The sequence below is a fragment of the Neofelis nebulosa genome, chromosome 4 (genome assembly GCF_028018385.1).
Source record: "Neofelis nebulosa isolate mNeoNeb1 chromosome 4, mNeoNeb1.pri, whole genome shotgun sequence".
NCBI lineage: Eukaryota > Metazoa > Chordata > Mammalia > Carnivora > Felidae > Neofelis > Neofelis nebulosa.
In genome coordinates, this window is record NC_080785.1 from 153,344,252 (window position 1) to 153,368,561 (window position 24,310).

The 24,310-nt window shown below is 49.8% G+C and overlaps 1 protein-coding gene across 3 annotated transcripts in view; it reads right to left on the reverse strand.

Annotated features, from left to right (window-relative positions):
• Positions 1-2,120: 2,120 nt before the first annotated feature.
• The window catches only part of KLHL18 (kelch like family member 18), a 55,132-nt gene continuing 32,942 nt past the window's right edge, over positions 2,121-24,310 (reverse strand). For 2 of the 3 annotated variants that reach the window (XM_058727182.1, XM_058727184.1), the window contains 8 exons: positions 21,887-22,027; positions 17,371-17,569; positions 14,397-14,557; positions 13,044-13,180; positions 11,455-11,692; positions 8,199-8,303; positions 6,087-6,198; positions 2,121-5,349 (listed from right to left, as the gene is read on the reverse strand). In XM_058727182.1, coding sequence (XP_058583165.1) covers positions 4,963-5,349; positions 6,087-6,198; positions 8,199-8,303; positions 11,455-11,692; positions 13,044-13,180; positions 14,397-14,557; positions 17,371-17,569; positions 21,887-22,027 — 1,480 coding nt within the window. In that variant the 3' untranslated portion in view covers positions 2,121-4,962. The remainder of the gene's footprint in view (positions 5,350-6,086; positions 6,199-8,198; positions 8,304-11,454; positions 11,693-13,043; positions 13,181-14,396; positions 14,558-17,370; positions 17,570-21,886; positions 22,028-24,310) is intronic. The other variant, XM_058727183.1, reaches the window with a different exon arrangement.

Below are 24,310 nucleotides of genomic sequence, written 5' to 3' on the forward strand. Positions count from 1 at the left end.
GAATAGGCCAATCTATAAGATATAGAAAGCAAAATAGTGGTTACCTGAGGATGAGAGTGAAGGGGGGACTAACTGCACGTGGGCATGAGGGAACTTTTCAAAATGATGAAAGTATTCTAAAATGGGATATTTCCATATAAAAATTGTTGGGTGCTTAAAATGGGTCAGTGTTAAGGTATGCAGATGCAATAAAACTATGAAAAACTTAGCGATGGGAGATTGAGGAAGAATAGAGAGAGAAGCATGATTAGGCAACCTTTGAATCTGATATACCCGAGTGTCCGCAAGTTCAAGAAACACAGTTGTTGCGCCTCCTCTATGTGCCTGGTGCTGGGTACACAACAAAAGACCCCATCTACCAGGTAAGGCAAGCAAACAGGCCATTGCCCTGGTGGGATACAGCGGGGACAAGCACAGAGAAGGGGCACCAGGCTGACGAGAGATGCTTTCCTGCAGGGGTGACATCTAAACTGACACCCTGAAGGACGATTTCAGGGAACCTGGTGAGAAAAAGTGCCAGATCACGGTGGCCTTCTGTGCCATGCTATGGAGTTTGGGCTTTTATCCTGAACTGCAAAGCTAGTAGAAAAACAGGATAGGGAACTGAGCTCCATTACAGAGAAAAATATCTATGTACCACTAAAGATGAAATTGGGAACAGCAAGTCTGGGGTAATCACTATGAGAACCCCCCGTTGTCAGTTTTTGGTTGTGTCATGTTACGTGATCGGGAGCAGCAGCAGAAAACAGTACTGCTTGCTTTGGGGTGAAGAGGGGCAGGCTCTGCTGTTGGTTGTGAGGGGAGAGGAGTCCACGGAACAACGAAAGGACATGGGAAGTCAAGCAGATGAATCTAGCTGAATAAAGGTCACAGTCCACTCTTCACCCATGGGCGCTTTGGTTCTGAGCAAGAGGGTGTAGATTACATGGAAAGGGCAGCTCTTATTTTAGAGAGTTTTCTCCCCTAGCACAGAGCCCACAGATAGTCTGGCTTCCTCTGCTTCAGCACAAGGGTGCTTGCCTCTATAATCCGATGAGTTCTTCCTTTTCCCTCACTGCCCAGTCTTCTCCAAGGTCCGTCACGGTACTAGGCAACCACCCTCCACACACAGCATGAGGCCGGATGGACTAGCTGCTTGCAAAGGTCAGACGCTGTTCCCTTCCGGCAAGCTGGACTGAGTGGAAATCCGGTCTCAATTCTTGAAAACACTACAAGTTAGCTGATGAATCAGGTCAGTTACTCGGCCCTTCTGAAGCTCTTTCTTTATGCTAAAATGAGCCACGCAACCTACCCTGTGGGGATTCCTGAGGGGACCTAGTGAGAATCAATAGTGTTTATGTGTGAAACGTGCTGGTGGGATGTACATGGGAGAGACCTACCCTTCTAAAGTCTTGAAAAATAAAAGTTGCCGTTCAAGCATAATCCTTACCCACTAGATAGGACTGACTGTAGCTGGCTTTCGGGAAAGTGTGAATGAAGTTTCCTGACATCCACAACCACAGTGACCAGGGTGTAATCTCAGGAAGGCAGCTCTGGAATGTGGCTGTATTTGGAGAAGTGGAAATTAAACACAGGAGTCCACTTTGAGTGGGTCTCTCACACTTTGAGGAGTGGACAAACCACCATGGAAATCTGCCTGTGCCCGTGTACCCGAGCTGCACCCCAGCCGTTGGTCCCACAGGAGGGATCTGTGAATCAGCGTGTGGTTTAAGAATTTGTTAGGGACTTTTATGTACGCCGAAGTTAAGCACCTCTGGCCCAGAGTTCTAAGGAGCCGTCTGGGTTCTCGGCAGTAGACAGGCTAGCCGCACTCTGCAACTCCAGGGAACTCTGGAGTTTTACGGCACTGAGCGAAGAAAAGGGGAAATCCAAGAGTGCTGATCTGCGCAGCAGCAAATACACAACATGCTAGCGAAGACTTTTGTGTATTTTTCACCCGAACTCATTCTTATAAAACATACATGTGTCTCTCCAAAGACTGATTTTGCTACACATCTGGCTCTTCCCTTATTTTCACAGGAATGTTTTTACTTTGTCCAATATATCTTTTCACTGAACTTCAATAAAAACATGATTTACTTCTAATATTTAAAAAAATACAACAAGAAAGGACAAGAAGATATTAGGAGTGTACTTTTTATTTTTCTTTGGTTTCTTAACACAAAAGACATGCGTTCTATAAATAAAAGGAAATAAGATTTTCTGGGAAAGGTTAAACTGCCGGGGGGTGGGGGGGCGGGAAGAATTTCTACCTACTTCCATCTCTGTGACCAAAAGGCTGGTCTTCAGCTCCCATCCTGGCTTTGATCTCAGGTGAAACCCAGAAGGCTCTGTGTGTTATCTGAGGAGGGGAAATGCCCAAGGACGTTGAGTGCCACAATCCCGTGCTCACAGCTGGGCTGGACCCCAAGGTCCACTGAGCATGACATCTCTCCTACCTCCTAGTTACACGCTTTTCACAACATCCTTGGGTGAGGACTCTTCTTTTCACAGGGCTACTGGAAAGGCTCCAACCCCAAAGAGCCAGCCCAGTCATTTGCAAACACCCCCCTCAGACTGAGGAAGCGATGGCTGGAAGAGTGTGAAAATGTTGGTGTTGGCTCACTCGTGCTCACAGCCCCCCCAGATCAAAGCACTGGCCCCGGGTGCAGCAGTGTTAACTTCCACACCAGGAGGTGGGAGTGGACTCAGGAAGGCCACTACAAGAGCAGCAGATGGTGGGGAAATCATCTATCAGCCTCAATGGCAACATTCGTGCCAGCATCCTGAGGGCCCGGGAGGCCCCCTCATTAGCCCACTGACTGATCCTTAACCCCTCCACAATCTGGGATGGCCAGGACTGCTTCTAGTTCACAAAAGGGCTTCTGATGATAAGAGGAGCACTGACACACGCCTCTCTAACAGGAAATGCAGACCCAACCGCCTTCTGAGTCTACTTCTATAGGCAAACCCAGAGGGAGTGAGAGAGAAATGCTGAGGCTCCACCACGAGCCCAGGTGAAACTACATCAGACTGTTGGGTCTTTTGAAATAAAAACATCATTTTCAAGTGCTTGTAGCAGAGGCCCGGCTCCTAAGTGGCAGGTAACAAAGGTACATCCTTCTGGATACGTGGCGATTGCACACACTCGTAAACCTTGTGGTGTGGGGGTGGAAAAGACGTCTCAGGATCCACGCTGTGCCTTTCTGAACAGGCTTCCAGGCCACCCTAGTAGGCAGCAAGGGACAGGAGACCAGCCAGGCAGAGAATGGGATCCTAAGACCCAGTCTTGCATTAAAGGAACTGTGTCCTCATTTAGTCTGTGCTGGAAGCAGTTTAGAAAACCAGGTTTTGGCAGCAGCAGCTGAAGCCCAGCCCCACTGCCCAGTGCACTGGTAACAGAAGTGTCCTCCTGCTCAGGCCCTGCTGTGTGACGTCAAGGTCCTGTTCAGGGAGGAGGAGGAAGGAGCATGGAGTCTCTTCAAGAGGTCATTTGCTAAGATCAGAAGAAGAAATATAAAATCTGTTCTTTGCAGCAGCAAGAGATTCTTTCGGCCTTTAGTTCTTTGCCATAAAGTCAGCTTTGCTTGAGTGTAAAGGTCCACCTTGCTGGTCGGTCTGCCAAGGGCTGGAGGGAGGCCAGACCCCTGGAATTGGCGAGTGGATGGAGAAGCAGTGGACTGGAGGGTAGACGAGGCTACTGGACCAAGCCAGCCATGGCTGGTGGAAGGACCAAGTCCCTGGTTAGGTTCTAGAGGTACAAATGGTCAATGTGCCCCAGAAGTATCGCAATGAGGAAAACTATCTGAGAATGATAGACGGGCGAGAATCTGGCCAGACCTGCTGTCTCCTTGCTGGTCATATGAGGAATGAAAGTAGGGGCGGAGAGTCTGAGTGAGCGCCATGGTGGCAGTGGGAGGTGACCACAGGGGCACCCTGGAGCCTCTGGCGACCAGCTGGAAACTCTCCCCTAGAAGAGTGGCCGTAATTGAGCCGATTCACTAAGCCTACGATTAAAAAAGTCCTCTGATGGTGAGTGTGAGTACAAACCCCATGAGCACCTTGCTAGAAGACCAGTGGAGAGCGTACTGACCCCAGACGCGTGAGGGCTCAGAGGCAACCCCAAGTGCTGTGCGAGGCCTCAGGACCCTGGGACCCGAATGTGGGAGTGGATGCCGCCCTTTTTCGTGGTGGGCAGTTTTCCATTTAAACTCACATTTGCCTTTAGTGTCTTCTAATGCCTTCTACTCGCAAAAAATGTTCACTTAAAAAAAGGTATTTTTCTTTCCAGTTTCTTTCAACTGTTTCGTTGTTTAAATATCTTTCGGTTTCTTTCAAGTATCTTTTTTCTCCTTCTATTTCTCCTGAACAAGATGAAAAAGACCTCGTTAAAATTCCAAAATTCAGGAAAAGCTTCTGCTCTCCCTGGTCACCCAGCAATGAAGACGAAGTCCTCTGTGCCCTAAGATGGAAGAGGGAGGTGCTTGTGTGCAATGGGCATGTGGCTGTGGCTGCACCGCCACAGGCAACGAGAGCCCCTGGGGCGTGTCCTTCCTCCCCTAGCCACACCCCAGCTTCCAGCAGTCTTGGCCACTGCAGCTACCCCATTGCAAGCTGGCCACCGCGTGGCCAGAACAGCAGGCGAGGAAGAGCGTCAGATGGCAGGCTTTCTGCCAAGCGGCAGGTGGGAGGCCGACTTGGATGGAGCCTGTGTACGCGTGGACCAGCAAAGCAGTCCCATGCCACCAGCTGTGGAACCCGGAGGGGCTCGGTCCCACGCTGTGCATCTTGGTGACCTAGGCTTGACGGTCACAAGGGCAGCACAGTGAGGGAGGCTGTGAGCACTTGGAAAGGCTGTACCTCCAGCAAGCTCACATTTACCCCGTCCCCTGGTCTACCACCTCTCCCAAGGGGGCCTGTCCCTGGAAGGGAGTGCCTGTGCCTGTACCAGATCCCTACCCCGCCACATCCCCTGCCTCTGCCTTAGATGGTGAGGAGGGGGATGCAGCCCACGCCAACCCCTCCTTCGTGACACGCCATGGGGGCCATGAACGTCCAGCGGTCCGTCTCCGGGTCATACATCTCCACCGAGCTCAGGTTTGACTGTCCATCATAGCCCCCGACAGCATAGAGACGCCCACAGCTGGCCACCAGGGAGACCCGACTCCGGCGCGTGTGCATGGGGACGATCAGGCACCACTGGTCTGCCACGGAGCTGTACACCTCAGCGATACTGAGGAAGCCCGAGCCGTCGTAGCCCCCACAGACGAACATCTTGCTTCCCAGGGACGCAGCTCCGTGCCGGCAACGCTTGTTGAGCATGCTGGCCGCTGGATGCCAGGTGGCTGTGTGGTGGTTGTAGTGTTCCACCTGCATTGGAGACAGAGGTACGGGGGTCAGAGCCGAAGCTCAGTCCGCAGGGCGACCTCACAGGGCACGGTAACCTGCATGGTGTCAGACTCCAGTCAGAGGCCAGTGTGTGCCCTGGCTCCCATGCCCTGCTTCCTTGGCTGCGCACCTGCTCTGGGGCTTATGGGACAGGAGAGAGATCACTTAATCTGACCCCCTCTGTCTTACATCTCAGGGAACAAAGGGGTTGCCCAAGGATACACTGCTATGTAGTGACAGAGCTGGGATGAGAGCAGGGTCTCCCGAAACCCGTCCAGAGTGCATTCCACCACAGCACCGAGCAACTCCATGGATCTACCACTAGATGGCGGTTGAGGGTTTTTTTGTTTGTTTGCTTTTTAAAGAATAAATGTTTATTTTAAAGAATAAATCATCCAGAATACAACTGTTTGAAACTTCACACTGTGTATAATTGCGCCTACTCTGGGCAGGGATTTTGCCAGGTCTCATGAAGCATTTGTGAACTGGACAGGGTGGGGGTGGGGCTGGCATGGCTATACTCTACCCCTCCTTTGTGTGCACTGGCTCCCATTCTCAGAAGAATTTCAGAGCACGTGGCAGATGGCCTGAAACCTCACTAGATGACGCTTTACCCAGCTACGGCAAGGCTGGAGTTTGTTCCAAAGAACTGCCTTTCAAAATCATTCTCAAAGATGGAAGGAGTGGGTACCCTTAACCCAGGGGGAGCCCAGACTTACACTGTTGAAGATCTGCAGACCGTCGTGGCCACCCGACACATATATCCTGCCCTCAAACACCGTCACCCCAGCAGCACTGCGACTTGAGCTCATCGGGGTCACCACCGTCCACCTTCAGGGAAGAGCCAGAGGAGGAGGGGGCGCCATGAGATTCGGCGTTGCTGTCCTCCCAGGACAGCTCAGAAGGGCTGGGGTGAACGTGGAGTGTTCCTTCTCACCCCGCACAATCTCCCCACCTCTGCAGGCACTCAAAATCAGCACGTCCCAAACAAGGCCCCTCTCCCTTACAGATCTGCTCCTCCCTTGCACTGCCGTCTTGTTAATAGGACCACCAGCCACTGAACCGCCATACTCAGATTCAGTGTTTTCATGGTCTTTTCTCCCTCATCATCAACACTCCTGTGGTCACCAAGTCCCAGCTGGTTTGCCTTGGTAGTCACTGCTCGTTCCCATCCCTGCTACCGCTGCCCTAGCTCGGGCCTCTCACCTGGTGGCCTGCCACAGCCTCCTTACAGGTGGCCTGGCTTTCAAACCCTCCCCATCCCAGCCCTATGCAGCCCACCCCGGTAGTGGCTCCTTACTGTCTTCTCCATGGCAGAGTCCCAGTTCCCTATGCGGTTCTTTATCTCTTGGTCCCCATCTACTTCATTTTCATTTCCTGCCATGTGCCATGCATGCTGGCTGCTCGGTCACACCGAGCACTCGCTGTCCTCTGGGCCTCTATTTTTGCTCCCTGCCTACAATGCGCATCTCCCACTATCCATAATGGGTCTCCTCTCAGAAGTCAACCCTGACACCCTGCCTCTCCCTGCCAGCCATGGTAAAGATCAAGGTGCTCCCCACCCTGCACCCAAGAGCTCCAAACAGACGCCCCCAGGGTAGGATAATCACGATGCACCTGTGGCCCCTGCAGACGGGCTGCTAGGATCTCAGACACCCAGCCTGCTGCCTGATACATAGCAAGTTGGTTAAGTGAATGGAACATTGGCTGAAAAGCATTCTGATGAATCAACTAACTGGCTTATGAGAAGATTCAAATACTGAAATGAAAAACTTGGGCTAACCTTGCCAGTTGTTTTCCAAAGAGTATTCCATAAAGGAAGATGGTGACAGGCGTTGTGTAAGATGAGATTGAACAGACTCCTTCACTGCAGAATTTTTCAGTCTTTAAAATGTTAATATGTTTTATGGAAAGATAGGAACTCTAGCGGTACATACATCAATGTCATCTAAGCTTATTTGACCATATAACTTTTTTTTTCTCTAAATCACATCCTACCCGAGTCATACCTATCCTACTTTGGAAAGTGTTGTGCATTTATTTCTTATCCCCTTTCACCTGCACTTCCATTAAATGGGCTGATTTAGGGGCGCCTGGGTGGCTCAGTTGGTTGGGTGGCCGACTTCGGCTCAGGTCATAATCTCATGGTTCGAGCCTCACGTCGGGCTCTGTGCTGACGGCTTGGAGCCTGGAGCCTGCTTCGGATTCCATGTCTCCCTCTCTCTGTTCCTCCCCTGCTCGCACTCTGTCTCTCTCTCAAAAATAAATAAAGATTTTAAAAAATGGGCTGATTTAACAAAGAGGTATAGATGATTAAATAAACATTTCCAACTATCTACTCAGGCTTATCTGTTTTAAAAATTTATTCAATCAATGGGTGCCTGGATGGATCAGTTGGTTGAGCATCTGACTCACGACTTTGGCTCAGGTCATGATCTCAGGGTCGTGGGATCGAACCCCATGTCAGGCTTTCATGCTGAGTGGAGCCTGCTTGGGATTCTCTCTCTCTCCCTCTGCCTCTCTCTCAAATCAAAAAAATTAAAAAACTAAATAAAATAAGCCTGGCTGGCTCAGTTGGTACAGCTTGCAACCCTTGACCTCAGGGTCATGAGTTCAAGCCCCATGTTGGGTGCAGAGCTTACTTAAAAAAATAAAGTAAAATAAAATTTATTCAGTCCTTCATTCATTTAACCAAAAGTTATTAAATACTTATTATATGCAAGGTACTATACAGGCTGAAAAGGCGACTAGGATATTCTCTATCCTGCAGGTCTAATTCTTTATACTCTGTTTAACAAGTTTCAGTTGTCCCCAGGAGCTGGAGTCCTTACTTGTCTGTCTCGGGTGAGTAGGTCTCCACAGAGTTGAGAGAAGAGTTGCCATCGTAGCCCCCACAGACGTAGATCTGCCCGTCCAGCACGACCGTCCCCATGGCACTGAAAAAGACAGAGCTGTCATCCAGATGGGCCTCCGACTTCCAGGGCCAGCCTTTCATGCTCCCTGGGGGATAAACCTAACCATCAACTGCCTCTTTCTAGAGCAGACCTAAATCCCACATGTGTGACCAAGTAAAGGTGTAAAATTGAGGGGGAAAGAAAGAAGCTGCCGTGTGGTACCCCCTGCCAGGGTTCGCTCTGGGGCCCCTTCTCAGTACTTGATCTGTCTGAAATGCTCACCTTCCACCTTGCTGTGCTCAGGGTCTCAACACCTTTGAGGCCCAGGTCAAATTCCTCTTTCTCCTGCTCAAAAAGCCGTCTTGGATCCTTCAGCAAGAGTCCGTCCCTCCCGCCCCTCGCTGCCAGGGACAGCTTCTTTATCACAGCTTGGTTGTGGTCACTCATTCACTCCTCAGATCCCATGAAGTACTCAGGAGGCTCGCATCCCAGGCACTAGATTCACAGTGCTGAGCAAGCCAAAGCTCCCACCCACAGGTGCTATACGCTGGCACCTGTCACCTCTCAACAAGTGGGGACCTCCTGGAAGACAGGGGTCTTCCTCTGTGTGACTCTGACAGTGCTTAGCGTGGTGCTTTGTACGTGACAGGCCTTCAACATGTTTGTTGTGTTAGCCTGATTTTATTTAATTCGCTGTGAAGTTTGACAGATGTCTTTTCATGACAGATGTGGCCCGGATGGCCCCTACTTTGTCTCAGTGGGTGACGCTAGTCTCCTGTTGTGCACTTACGACACAGGGCAGGTGCTCTAGGCTTGCTATCTCCCACCCTCACCACACCCTGCAAGGAGGCACCCACCATCTTCACCGTACAGATGAGCAGCTGCGGCTGGGGAGGTCGGGTGCTTTTCCAGACTGCCCAGGGAGAGGCATGCTCCTATCTAAATGAGACAAGCCCACTCCCCTGCTGTCTACCATGCCCCACTCCCCTCAGATTCAAGACCCGGTGGTCTGGCATAATCACATAATCTTCCGTTCTACAAAAAGCCTCACGAGAAACATGAGTGCCAAGCTGCCCGATTCACGGTTTTCAAATCTGATGTTGGAGAAGATTAAAAATGAATCTGGGTGGCTGACAAACAGGAAAATAAAATATACCAGGCTAGCTGCCACCTTTCCAATGTAAAATCAAGCTGATTCCATGCAATGTCCCTTTGAGGGACTCGGTAACAGAACCCCCCCCCCCCCACCCCGAACCAGCCTAGAAGAGGAAAAGGACTCTTGCCTCAGGCAGGGAGCGTGGGAAGACCACAAATTCACTAGACACATCACTATCTTGCTAGAAGCAGACATACATAAGAACACAGGAATGAGCTCAACAGCAATATGAGAGAAGAGGTGCCACAAAACTGCGTCAGGATAACTGTCAACCAAATGGTAGAGACCAGCGTGAAGGGGGAGGGGGGCGGGGGGCACGCTGACCAGCATGGACTAGAATGGGCCACAAGAGAAAGCCTGAAGGGGAAGGGCTGACAGCAGGGAGGAGTTTGTCACCAACTGGCAAGACAGACTGCCATGTGGGGTGTCAGCAGGCAAGGGACTCAGAACATTTTTAGGCAGCCTGTAATTTAAAAGGGAGGAAATGGAGCTGGATCCACGCTACTAATAACAGGGCATTAGCCACAGTGAGGGAAGGGGATGCCCAGGGGACTCTCCTGCTGGACAACACTCCAAACCCGGGGACGTCAAGGCAAGGCAGTTGCCCAGAGCAGACACACAAGGAAGAACAAGTAGTTGCAGTGAAAGCAAAAAAGGCAGTCAGGGGTTGGGGAAATGGAGCGATGAGTCATTCGAGGCCACAGAAGGCCACAAAGCACCCAAGGAGCTGAAAAGGGAAGCACTGAGGCAGGGAGAGGGAGAGAAAGGAACCACAAGCCTGTTAGCTCAGGGTCTCGAGAGGAACAGATCGTGTATAAAAACTTTATTTTTCCCAAATGAGCCTAATTTGACCCTTTGTGAATCTGGTCTTATCGGTACAGAAGCAGATTCCTTCCGGTTCGAGGCCACGTACTAACTGCACGACGGGGCACATGTGCCTCCCGGCCCAACACTTCCACACGGTAAAGGTCTCCTACCCCGATTCGTCCTCCTCACCACATATGCAGTCACTTGATCTTACAAACAGAAAACCCAAAGCAGAGCATCTGCCCCAGTGGATTTCAAACTTCCCTTTCAAAAATAATTCATTTAACTTTCCCCCTAGAGTTGGGCTTCTGTCAAGGAAGCTCAGTTTATGAAAGAGAAATGCAGAACTGTTCTGGTTATACGGGTAGGGACAACTTCCTCTCCTCTGTCAGCCCCGGAAGAGAAACCTGAATGCCACTTGAAACTGCTGATCCGGGTGGCCCCACGGAGGGCAGAAGAACTTGTCCAGTTATCCCCTCCCACTCCAGAGCTCCCACCGCCCAACTGTGCACATGCTCCACACATGCCTGGTGTAAGGGAAGAGGCTGCCTGCATCTTCAGCACTAAGAAGGCTGAATGGAGGTGCTATTTGGATGCCCTCGAACCCTTCTTCAGGAAATCTGAGCAGGCAAGCGATGGAGGAAACAAGTATCTGGAAGTTGTTAAGCAACATAAACTTGGTCCACTTCACAAATACCTATGTGCTCACACCTGGGGGTGGGGGCCCTGAAGTAAAGTGCATTGCTGCGGCTCACATACTCCCTGGGGTAGCGGAAGCCTGCGTGTGGCAGAGATGTGGGGGGGAAGAGAGTATAAGGGACAACATCGCTCATTTCCTTTTATCACTAATAAAGTGAAATCCTACTCATTCTTCAAGTGTCGACTTTCATCCCACCTCTTCCCTGAAATCTTCCAGAGGTTCCCATCCAGTTTTTTCCCCTTCTCGCATCTTCCATAACGTGCATTTTCAGTCCTTATCTGACACTTAAATAATAATACAACTTCCACATGTCTGTGTCTCATCTCCCCAGGTTCCTCAAAGGACAAGGCAGGGATTTTAAAGCAGATGGGGGGGCTGGCTCCCGGGAGGTGCTGGCTGTGGCTGGCCTGGCCGCAGGAAACTCCCAGGCCAGCTTGTGTTTTACATTATTATGTGCCTCTGCTTGTCTCTCATGGTGCTCCCCAGATGTTCAGTGTGTGCTCGGGCTGCACAAGCGGCTTCCAGGATACCTTCTCTTGCTATTCATGCTCCCCACTCTGGTCCATGTGTCCGTCTCTGGGTTGTAGACCTCCACAGTGCTCAGCCGTAGCTGGCCGTCATACCCTCCGATGGCATACAGAAGCCCGTTCACCACAGCCACACCGACACGGCTGCGGGCTGTTGTCATGGGATGGCACTTCTCCCAGCGGTTGGCGATGGGGTCGAATACTTCTACCACATTCAGGGAATCACCTGCATAAAAATTTGCTACTCAAATTAAAACAAATGAGACCACGTGTTTAGATCACGGCTGTTGGGCATTGATTATATGGAACGTTTGATCTGACTCTATCAATTCTTCCCACAGAATTACTGGAGCCAGATGGGCCCACTACGACATTCCAGCTGTGTTAACCTCAAACCTAATTCTTCAAGGAAAATCAGAATCAGACAAGAGGCATGTACTTTCTAGAGAGGGCAGTTTTACAACTGCAGTGAGGTATTCCACCTGCTTAAAGCCAAAGATGGGAAATGGGCACACTAACCCCCCAGGGCAGGAAGCATGCCTGGAGGGAAGGGGTGGGTCCCCTGCTGACTTTCACTTACTACCATGTGACTCTGGGCAAGATGCTTTGTATTCTTATCTTCTATTCTCACACATGAAATGGGGATAATCTCTGTGGCAGCTTTGTTGTCAAGATCAAATGACAGAATAGGCAAAGCACCTAGCATAGTTCTAAAACATACTAAGTTCTCAATAAACAGTAGTTACAGTAGCCAGGAGTGATTCCAACCCTACCTTTATACAACAGGTTTGTTTGTTTGTTTTGTGGATCAAATAAGATAATCCACCTTCCCTGTGTTATTCTGTTGTGGGGTACCTCATACCGTCCACACTTCAGCGTGTACTAGTTAAGGACTTCCCTTCTCCAGGTCACATGGTTAACAAGCAGCAGAGACTTGTACCCACCTCTCATTAACCTTCAATTAAAAATGAAGCTGCCCAGGATTGCCCACCAACTCCCCACCTCCACAAACCGAGACTGACACTGTGAACCGGCCTGGCCTTCACCTAGATGACAATCTCACGCCACTGTACCACAAAGATTCAGGCGCCACGTTACAAATCTCTCCGGCCCTGCAGCAGTGCCTGGGTGGGCAGGAGGGCAGAGGGGCCCACAAGCTTTCCTGAAAACTTGACTGTGTAAGAGCTGCCAACAACATACAGATTCTGAAGCATGTGTGCTTTTCATTGCAGGTAGGAAGTGAAAACAGCATTATTGATAGTGGCAGAACCTGTGTATATGGAGAATTTTCCTTCTCATGGGGACATGGCCATAGTCTAACTCCAGAGATCCGTATGACCAATGTGATTAGCTTGGTAACAGAACTGGGTGTTTAACTGAATTCTACCCAGGGCTGTATTTAGCTCTGATATTCTGATTCAACGGTATTAACATCCGACATGCTTTAACTGCAGTACAGTTGTACAAAATCAAGAGGGACCAGGGTGGTGACACACGAGGGAGGGGAACCAGAGGGCCGGGCTAGGTTGTTTGGGTGCCTTTTCGTCCACAAAGTCCAAGACAGGGCGCTGCAAAGAGGAGCTGCAAGATACCTGCTGAGTTGAGGCCCCCCACGGCGTAGATAAGGCCAGTGATGGATGTGCAGCAGCGAGGCCTAGTTCTGAAAGCCGGCAGGTGGGGCCGGCGCTCTGGCATGAGGTGATAGTCCTTTGCTTCGTCTACCAGGTCCCTGGAACAAGGCACAAGATGTTATGACAGGAGGTACTCTCCCCACGTGGTCTACATGTGTATTTCCAATCATGGCTTCCCCGACCGAACTGCAGGGGAAACATGGGAGGAGAAGCCTTCTGGAAGGTTTGGTCTTGAACCCAGGTGAGTCCAGGGGAAACCATATACAGCTATTGAAACATGCTCAAAATTGGAGAGGCAGGGTGAGCAGAGCCCATGTCAGCAGGTGTAATCAAAATGAGTATCTTCTAACAAGCACACACCTGGCGGAAGAACAGGGTGACGGCCACAGCAGTTGGCATTGGGGAGGTTCAACAAGCAGCCTGCATCCTGTCACAACGGAGACCCAGCCCTTCCTATACCTATGGCTCGCACCCTGCAATTCGCTATTGCTCACCTAGACTGTGGCAGCAGAAGCCGACTGCTCCTGGTGGATTTCTCTGCCTCCAGTCCTGCCTCTCCATTCCACCCTCCACACTATAGTCCAAGCTGTCTCTGTAAGAACCTCCGATAGCTACCCATTGCCTACAGAATGAAGTTCAAATTTAACAGCACCGTTGAGATTGCTGGTTGCGGGGTCCCACCTACCCGTAGCCACACTTCCACCCCTTGTCAAAACACACCTTCATACTGCTCGCACACAGCCACTGACCTCCCTTGAACCCGCTGGGAATATGACAAGCAGTTTGGAGGAAGGTGAACATTGTTCTTTGCTGCTCTGCTTTTATAATGATCCTCCTAAAGGGCTACCGCTTTCTGAGCTGTTTTGGGAGCTCTGCTGTGCCAGGTCAGCACTGATTTACCCAGGGTAAAAGTTTCAGGTGCCACAAACATGTCCCCCCACCCACTTGCCCATCACTTAGATGGGCCCAAACCCACCCAAGGCCAGTGCCCTAATGTTTACTGGAGACAGTAAGGAGCCCCAGGGAGTCGCCACCAAGTGAGCTCCTGGAGATGCTAGGAAATCTTCAGGCAGCATGGGGGAGGAAGCCCCTTCTGCCTTGATGCTCCCTCATGGCACATTTCTTTGCTCAAGAGGTCAGACTTGGGCTTTTCTGGACTCCAGACAGAAGACAGATCAATCTGCGTGCTATAAATTAGGACTGATCACTCAATCCTTCCTCCCCTGAGCTGGAACATAAACAGCCTAAGTGGGGCCACGTCCTCTCCTCTGCCTGGACCCCGGCAGCATCCTGTCCAGGCTGATCCTCGCTCACCTGCATTTGTGGCAGCAACGCACCATGTCATCTTGCTGCACACGGTCCGACAGGAACTGGGGCCGGCAGAGGGGTAGGCGGATATTGGACAGCAGCTCAGGCAGGCAGGGCCCCCTCTGCTCCCGGTCGTATCTGACCCAGGCCAACGCAGCTTCAAAGACCTGCCGCGGCAGAGATGCAAGCTGTACAGTAACTCCTCTCTCCCCGGGCCGTACCCCCAGGCACCTCACCCAACCACCCTGTCTCCATCCCTCCACTCCCTATATTCAGCTAGTCTCTTGGGTCCATCAATCTTTCCTCCTCCTTGTTTCCTGAAGCCACTGTTTTCTACCTCCCCAAGCTGCCCCATTTGGCCATCTTTTGAAACACAAGCCTCGTGACTATAACAGGCTCCTGGCTTTCATTATACCTTCCTAATGAAAAGCTAGCTGCCGGGGCACCTGGGTGGCTCAGTCAGTTGAGCGTCCAACCTCAGCTCAGGTCATGATCTCACAGTTCATGGGTTCGAGCCCTGCATTGGGCTCTGTCCTGACAGCCCAGAACCTGGAGCTGCTTTGGATTCTGTGTCTCCCCATCTCTCTCTGCCCCTCCCCTGCTCATGCTCTGTCTCTCTCTCTCAAATTAATAAACATTAAAAAAAAAAAGAAGAAGAAAAGAAAAGCCGTCAATGGTTCCTTATTCCTTTCTGCATTCCACCCTGCCTGCTTTCCTCCTTAGCCCCCTCCCCCACTGCCTCCCAGGCTGGCTAGTTCTCTGTTCATACTGCCACCTTCACATCACCTCCAAGTCCCCACACCTCCTCCTCTTCTTCTAAACCCACTCCCCTTTTCTTAACGCCTGGCTCCAGATCCACGTTCTCTGGAGGTCTCCCTAACAGCTCTAGCCACAAGGGTACGTCCCTCTAAAACCCCTGAAATGTACCACTTGTAACTGAGCTGCCCCAGGTCACGCTCATTAGCGGAATGGCTAGAGAGGGGCTTGCTCTTGGGACGGAGATCTTCCCTGTGAATCACAGGGCCCACATGACCACACTCAGGGCCCACTTTCCCCCTGCTTTTCTGACATTAGGGAAATAAGCAGCCTCCTGGAGCCTGGGGCTCCTCCTGCTGAAGCAGAACTTCACGACAGGCCAGGACTCTCCACTGCAAATACCCCAAGCTGCTCTGCCCTGGACTTTGGTTAGGTTTCCCAACGACTGAACAGGTCGAGGCCTTGTCGGGTGGTGCTCCCGGTGTCCGGAGGGCCAGATCTAAACACCTCACCCCTGCATTCGAGCCCTCTGCTGTGCAGCCCTCGCCCCACTCTGCTCCAGGTAACATCTACTCCCAGTCCTCTTCAGGCACTTACACCCACCTCCGCTCACCTAAAGGGTCACCCTTCGCTCCTCTGCTAACACCCTGCACTCCCATTTATTCACATTCTTCTTGACCATTCCGATAAGAGGTCTTCTTTGTCCTTCGAGGACCCTCTGATCATCCAAAGGCTCCACCTCTTCCATCAATTTCAATCTGCCGGCACTGACCACCGCCTCCAATCCTTTCTGCTCGGTAACTGATGCCAATGAGCCTTTGACAGTGCTCCCTCTCCCCCAACCTCCCTCTCAGGGCCCCCTGCAAAGCCTCGTTCCTCCCCACTGTCATCCAGCACCGGCTCCATGAGTTATGATGTGGGTGCCCTCAGTGCCCATGCTGAGCCTATCTCCCTTAATCACGCCCACCTGGGAAAAAAGTCTCTACTCTAGTGAGGTCCAGCTCTTTAAGCTCATCCCCACCCGCACTCTGCAGCTGACAGAGTTGGCCCACCCATTCTTTTTTTTTTTTTTTTAAGTTTATCTATTCTTTTTGGTAATCTGTACACGCAGCATGAGGCTCCAACTCACAACCCCAGGATCAAGATGAGTTGCATGCACCTCCGACTCAGCCCAGCCAGGCGCCCTTTGGCCGGCCCATTCTAAATATGTGACTGCTAATCTCATCTGGGCCGCTTCCCACCAAGCCCTCTTCCTTCCTCTAGCTGCATCTCTTTCCCAGCTCCCACAGGGCTGGTGCATGCCTCTTCATCCAACCTCACGTTTTTACTACTCCTCCTGATCCCCATTCTCAGCTGATAAAACAGAACCAAGCCAGAAGAGAATGTCAGTGGAATCTGCCAGCACCTCCCTTCTCACCCCACACCTCCCCCTTGGGTGCGGGGGTTCTTCCTCCTGTGGTGGCGGATGAGAACAGCTGGCACTTCTAACAGGTACACGCCTTGTGCCCTCTGCTCTGCCTCCTCTCACTTACTGAGGACATTGCTCCAGCAGTCATTCTCCCTTTTCTCCTACATCACCAACTCTTCCCTCTCTTCTGGAAAATTCCCACCATCAGCCAAATGTACCCGTCATTTCTCTCACCTTAAAAAACAAACCAACCCCTCCTGACCTCATACTCCTCCCCAGCGACTGCCCCGGTGCTCTGTTCTCCTTTAGAATAAGATTCTTTCATGGCAGCATTACTTCCAATAGTAAATGCTGGAAATAACCCGAACATCCAATAAGGGATGCGATGTTGATAAAATCAACTGAATGTTAGACACTAACATGGATACAAATGTTCATGAAAGATGTATGTAGTATAATAAAACAAACCCACAATCAACAAGCTGCACACACATCATGATCTTCATCAAAAAAATAACAACTGGGGGCGCCTGGGTGGCTCAGTTGGTTAAGCGTCCGACTTCGGCTCAGGTCATGATCTCGCGGTCTGTGAGTTCGAGCCCCGCGTCGGGCTCTGTGCTGACGGCTCAGAGCCTGGAGCCTGTTTCAGATTCTGTGTCTCCCTCTCTCTGACCCTCCCCTGTTCATGCTCTGTCTCTCCCTGTCTCAAAAATAAATAAAACGTTAAAAAAAAAAAAAAAAAAAAAAACTGAAAACAAAGATCAGAAAGAGCAGTAGCCCCGTGTCACCTGCAGACCGCTGCCCTGCTCTACACACCTGCTCCTCAGATTTTACATTCAGCTCATCCCGAGACACCAGCTCAAGAACGTCTTCCAAGGGCAGGGCCAGGAATTCTTCTGACATGGACACCTCCACAAAGTGCTGGTGGATGAAGCTGTTGGCCGCATCGTACAGCACCGCGCACATCATCGTCTCAGCAAACTGGCGTACACCCAGGCAATTTTTGGGGTGGAGGCTTTTGGCGTAAGAGAAGATGAAAAGAAACAATTTAGAGGAAGAATGTTCTCTTCGATCATTCTCAGGCTGGTTCCAGGGGGTGGGGTGCTACAGAATGGAAAAAACCCCAGCTTTGCTGGAAACTCCCTGTGTGATCTCAGGGGTGCCTCTCAGCGCCTCAACTGTACAGGCTTAAAATTAAGACAGTTTATATCCTCAGAGGGCCCTGCCTCTTGGGCCTCGTGCTCAGTGCGTCTAGGTGGAATGAGTTCTCCGGGAAGTCCCGTGAAGCAGTCCTGAGGAGAGAAGAAGAGAGCACATACTGGAAAACCTGTTTGCTTTCCTTCAGCCGCTGGCATGCTTTGGTGAACATCTACCTCTGTTCCCCAGGAGGGTACTGAGGTTGTAGGATGAGACTTTAAACCACGTGGGGAGACGACTTCTCTAACATCGGGACCCTTCCACTTTTTCATCTTTTTAGTTGATCTAAAATCTTATTCTTTTACTTACTTTTTTCATCTTTTTTATTTTTTTTCTTTTCTTTCTTTTTTTTTTTTAAATTTCTTTTTTAACGTTTATTTATTTTTGAGACAGAGAGAGACATAGCATGAACGGGGGAGGGGCAGAGAGAGAGGGAGACACAGAATCGGAAGCAGGCTCCAGGCTCTGAGCCGTCAGCCCAGAGCCTGATACGGGGCTCGAACTCACGGACCGCGAGATCGTGACCTGAGCTGAAGTCGGACGCTTAACCGACTGAGCCACCCAGGCGCCCCTTTCATCTTTTTTAAATAGCAAGAAGCTCTATGGGTCTAATTGTTCAGACGCCCAGAAGCGACAGCAGTAGCTACTACTCAGCACCATCGGTGAGCCCAGTACTTTGCCAGGCCAGAGTCTCCAACCGCACTGCCAAGCAGTAATCGCCTCCATTTTTAGATGGAAAACTGAGGCTCAGAGAAACTAAGAAATGTGCCCACAGCCTTCTACAAGCAAGTGGCGGTACCAGGCTGAACCCTGTGCACGTTCCCGTGGCCCCAAGGCAGACTTGCCCTCGCTGGGGCCGTCTGGGTAAATCCGGGCCTTGCATGGCACCAGGTGACAGGGGAGGATCCCTCAAGTGCCACTAACAGCCTCACCTGGAAAAAGCCTCACCTGACAACAGCTACCCACCTCCTCAGGCTGTGGCCATGATTAAGCAAGAATGTGGCAAAAGCACTCAGCATGGTGGCTGGCATGAAGTCGGGGCAGCTGCCTTCATTTTTATAATGGTTTTCTTACTACTGTTGCATCTCAAATGAGCCCAAAGTGGTGCTGAAATCTTAGTGACAGCAGGAGATCCTGGGGGGATGAGGCTTTTCTTATTTTGACTTTGTGACTGATAATCCATGGAGGGAGAGGGTATGTATCAGAAGGTTTGCTCCCCCCACCCCGCCGCCATGTTGTTTAAAGTTCTAGGCAGAGTTGTACTCACCAACAAGTACCCCTGCCCCTCATCAGCAAACCTGAAGGGCAATCTCAGGAGTCTGGCTTTGGGATAGTCTAAACTCCACAAGATGTTGTTTCCCTTCCAGACTGAACTGGCTCTGTCTGTCCATTGCTTTGGAAACCTACATGCATTTCCACAAAGGCCAGGGAAGCATGAGCACTGAGCAACACTTAGGCAAGGCAGCATGTCCAGTGAGGAACACAGGGCTTAAGATCAGAATGTCAGCTCAGTCATCAAATAACGCCTTTCTCCTGCAGTGCTCACAGTGACTGAATGAGACTTGTGCACGTTCCCATCCGCTCCCTCTCGGGCTAGGATTCCTGCACCTCACCTTTGCCTTTCACTGGCTTGGCATTAAGAACAAAACACATCTTCAACTGAACTGGGCTTTGACATCTAAAAGGATGGGATGTGGGCAGCCTGCTTGTGAGGCAGCAGGTGGGGAAGGAGGAGGGAATGCTGGCACACAGGAGACGGCCCCGTTCAGGAGCAGGAAGAAGATAAGAGGGAAAATGAACCCAAAGTGTTGATACAGACGCACATCTTTCACGACCTCCTTCCTTGCTGGCACAGCTTGTAAGCAAGGAGGCCACAGTAAGATGTAATGCTTTATCAAAGTCAGGAAGCAATGACTTGAATTAAATAACTTACTGGCTTGGTTCACTGATGCATTTGATGTTCTGAGACGAGTGTTTTAGAAAATACACAGCTCCAATGCTCACCTAGACACAAGGAGGTCCATACATCTGAAGACTTGGAAAGGGGCCACAAGAAAAAAAATCAACCCAGTCTCATGAAAGAAAAAAAATCATGAGAGGCTGAAGACCCAATAGGTGGAGAGACTTCAGGAACGACTGCTCTAAGAACTCTGATGGCTTTGCAGCTTCTCTGTGCCCTGGCACATCCTGTCTTTTCCACCACTGCTCAGAATGGTTTCTCTCAAGTCATTAGCAATCAAAACTTGAAAATGGAAGGTCCACATGCTTCCATAGGAAGGGGATACATAGGAAGGGGGCAGCTGGGACACCCTAACACACTCTGCAGCCAGGCTCAGGAGAACCACCCCAAGGAACAGAAGGAGTGATGGTAACTACTGGAAAGAAAATAGAAAGCAGGCCAAGCCTCTGGGGCCTGTGTGGAGGAATAAAGACAGGCTTCCCACATCCCATTCTTTTAGATGTTGAAGCCCAGTTTAGTTGAAGGTGTGTTTTTCTTGCAGGGCTGAATGGAAAAATGTCAAAAGACAGACATAACATCAGGCTTTGTGTTTAAGTATGTCTTCCTAAAATGTCACTGATGCATGTAAAAATTCCACTGGTCTAAAAATCACTTTTTAAGCATCTTTTGGACGACACTACTTTATAAAAGAGGCTGGTCCAGTATTGATAGTGATGACCTCAAAAGCCCCTAGGTGGAGCTGCTGTCCCCTTGTGAGAGTGGCCAACCTTAATTCTTTCCAGAGTGCCTAATTAATCATTGAGTTCTGTGGGGACAAAGAGACAAACAAGAGTCTCATCTGTGTCCTTAAAAAGCTCACAAATGATGGGAGCCTGGGTGACTCAGTCTGTTAAGTGTCTGACTCTTGGTTTTAGCTCAGGTCATGATCTCACGGTTCGTGGGTTCAAGCACTGCATCTGGCTATGCAGCTGGCAGCACAGAGCCTGCTTAGGATTCGCCTTCTTCACCCCTCCCCCACTCATGCTGTCTCTGTCTCTCCCAAAATAAATAAATAGACAAAAAAAAAAAAAAAAAAAGGAAGAAGCAGCAGCTCACAAATGAGTAGGAAAGGCCGTGTGCCCCACACCCCCCGCCTTCCGGGGCAAGGTCAGGCGGGGCTCTGGGGCTGTGCTCTCATTATGTGGTCTCCATCTGTAAAACCTGAAACAGACCATCTACCTCATGATGAAACCACTCACTCTGAGCCCAGCAGAGAGCGCCTTGCATGCTAAGCATCATTACCACGGTTATCAAGACTAGGTGCACACACAGCAGTGCTCAGTGACATCCAAGAACACCGCATGGGCAGGACATGGACAGCAGGTGGGGTCCACAGAGCTGCTAAGTGAACTGGTCTGGTGGAGCAGGAATGGGAGGGGGCAGCTCTACGATGCGATGAGGTTCAGGAGGGCAGATCTGAGGTGGGAAGAATGCTGGTTTTCAGGTCAGGGACCTGTGATCATAGAAGCTCAGGTAGAAACGTTGTTCTGCTTTCTCCCTGCCTATGTGGAGCCCAGTGCTAACCTGCACCCTCAAGTCTCCAGTGGTGAAGGCGCAGCTTTTACCCTGTGGCTAAGAGCTCTGCCTCCTGAGGGGGAGGAAGAGCCTTCTTATCTGCTCTGTCATCAAAAGGTCATTGCCAAATGCTGGACTTAGGTAAGGATACAGTCCATGATTGCTTCTGGGAGACGGAGGGAGACAGAGAATTCTAGGAGGTGAAATCTGGGTAGGCTCCTCAAGAGATGAAGGGAAAAGAAGCCAAGACACTCAAGGAGGGGGCAGGATCTACACAAAGATGGAGACAGGCTAGGCAACAGTTAGGTAGCACTGAACCAAATCGGCTCGGTGAGAACAGTCAGCTAAATTAGTGGCTGGTCAAACTGAAGAGAGAGGACCAGAAGTAGAGGTACATGTCAGGCCAGGGGGAGTGCAGGCGGGGGTACATAAATCATGTCCCCTCAAATGTTCACCCCAAATAACTGGACACTACTTGACAGAGATCTGAAGAAAGGTTATTTCTGCAGAGTAAACTCCCTGGCTCACTCCCTTTTGGAAAACTCGGCATGCCCCAAAGACTCAACAAATCCACAGGGGATTCCAGGAACGAAATGGGCCAGGTCCATCGCACGACCTCACCGTTCTCGGAGGAACGTGCAGCAGGCGTCTTTGATGCTCTGCAGCTGCAGGAAGCTCGCCCCCATCAGCAACGACTGCACATTTTGTTGGTCAATGGCAAGGTGGCCGTTGTAAGCAAAGTTGATCAGAGCCTCCAGGGCACTAGAGGAAACAGAAAAGATACTCTTCAGAGATTCTGGCCCTAACCAAGCTGACATGCTGACCTGGCGAGTGTGTGGGCTCCTCTCTAAAATCCATTTTGCCCATGCCCTTTGAGAATCTATCTGAAAGGAATAATTACTTCACCAGGAGCCAAAGATACATTCTACTTCTTAAGCTGTCTTTATTGCTTAATTTTATTCAGAAAATTCTGAAAAAAGAAAGCAAGTGCCCATTATCTTACTACTGAATGAGTCAACAGTGGTTATTTTTCTAGGTTCATTTTCAGTCCCCATTTGCCTGCATGTAGAGATGGTATGGATATAATCATGTAACTTATCAACTCCTTTCCCATGTTGCTATACTGTCCTCATGTTTATCATTTTTAGTGACTGCTATATAGTATTTCAACACATAAACAAGCTATAATTTATTTCCTTTATTGGTAGGCATAATAGCTCATAGCATTCATTGTATTGCAATCATAAATAATGTTTCTTATTATTTCTTCGAGATAAATTTCCAGAATGAGATTCCAACAAACTTTTCTGCCTTTCTATTCCCACTGAGCATGAAATCCAAATTCTGTTTCTAGGGCCTTATGTGGTCTGACCCCTCTCCAGCTCTCTGACCTCATCACCTTCTACTCTTAGCCCTCACTCCATTCTAATATGCCAAACACACTCTCACCGCAGGGCCTTTGCACTGGCTGCTCCTCTATTTGGAGGTCTCTTTCCCCAGATGGCTTACTCCCTCACTTTAATTAAGTTCTCAGCTCAAATGTCACCTCATCACAGAAGCCTTCCCTGATCACCCTGGAACAGCACAGAAGCCCACCTTCATTTGCTTTACTTTTCTCATATCACTTTCACTTGCCAGCCATATGACACATGTGCATGTTTATTGCCAGATGCTCACGACTAGAAAGCTGGTACAATAAGAGGTGCTGTCTTCTCAGTGCTATTCCTCAGTGTCTACAGCAGCACACATAACAGGTGCTCAGTCTACCTCTTTTAAATGAAGCACGTGCGCTGTGCGTGCTGATGAGCACAGCTCCTTCAGACACAGACCTGAGAGAAGAGAGTGCATAGCTGCCCTTGCACACCCACTTCTGTGTCTTTCCTTAGAGGGAGCTGGCCTGAGATTTCTGCCTTGCACTGGGTATATAAATCCTCCCCATGTGCTGGGGCAGATCACCTTCAATCAGTCAGAGCGTACTACAGTTTCCTGGCTCCCTTACCCCTTCTTTCCATCACTGTGAGATTAAGAAGGTAGGCAACAAATGACAGGTTACTGGCTGACGTTTTAGAGTTCCTGTTTCGTTTATTATTTCTTCTCCAACGAGAATGTCATGGCCCTGAGTCACCCTGTGTGTTTTGTTCGCTACTGCGTTTCCAGATCTCAGAACAGTGCCAGGCACATAGTAGGTGTGCAGCGGGCCTCTGGATACAGCCTAGGTTATAAACATACATTCTCAGTTCATAGACTTGCATAGAATCAGTCACATAAACATCCATTTCCCTTTCGAGGCCCAAAAAGGCATACTATGGGATATGTTTACATAAAGTCTGCATGCAGTAATCAGGAAAGTATTTCCATGTAGAGGGTCCAGTAGTAAGCAACTCTACATGTAAGGACAACTTCAAGTAAGTGCCTAAATGGCATGATTTCAGGGGTTATGGTACTGCCTTCCGTCCCCAAAAATTCATCTAGCACAAATTCATCTAGCAGCAGTACTGACATTTGAGGCCAATAACTGTTTGCTAGGAAGGGCTGTGTTGGACAGTGGAAGAAATTTAGATGGGATCACTTTTGGGCCTGACCTCTTTGGACATCAATGTTCTCAACCATCAAATAACCACAATCTTGCCATCTTCTGAATCTGTGTTGTCTCAATAGAGTAGTCACCAGTCACACGTGGCCATTTAAAAACTGTATTAATTACAATTAAATTTAAAACATTTTAAATTCAGCTCCTTTATCCCACTAGTTAAAATTCAAGTGCTCAGTAGCTATGTATGGCTAGTAGCTACCACTGTAGAGAGTACAAATGCAGGAAGTTCTGATGGATAACACTTCTAGACTGGTAAGGAGGGTAATGAATGAAGACACTTATTTGAAAAACTGTTTTGCCAGCTACAATGGCTGGCACAAAAAAGCACACAGAATAGTATTCCAGCACCTTGTACCCAGTCCTAGTTATAAAAAATATCTTGGTCTAGCTCCTATTAAATGTGTTACTCTAATAGAGTAAAAACGCATCAAAAAAACTCTCCTCAATTTAAC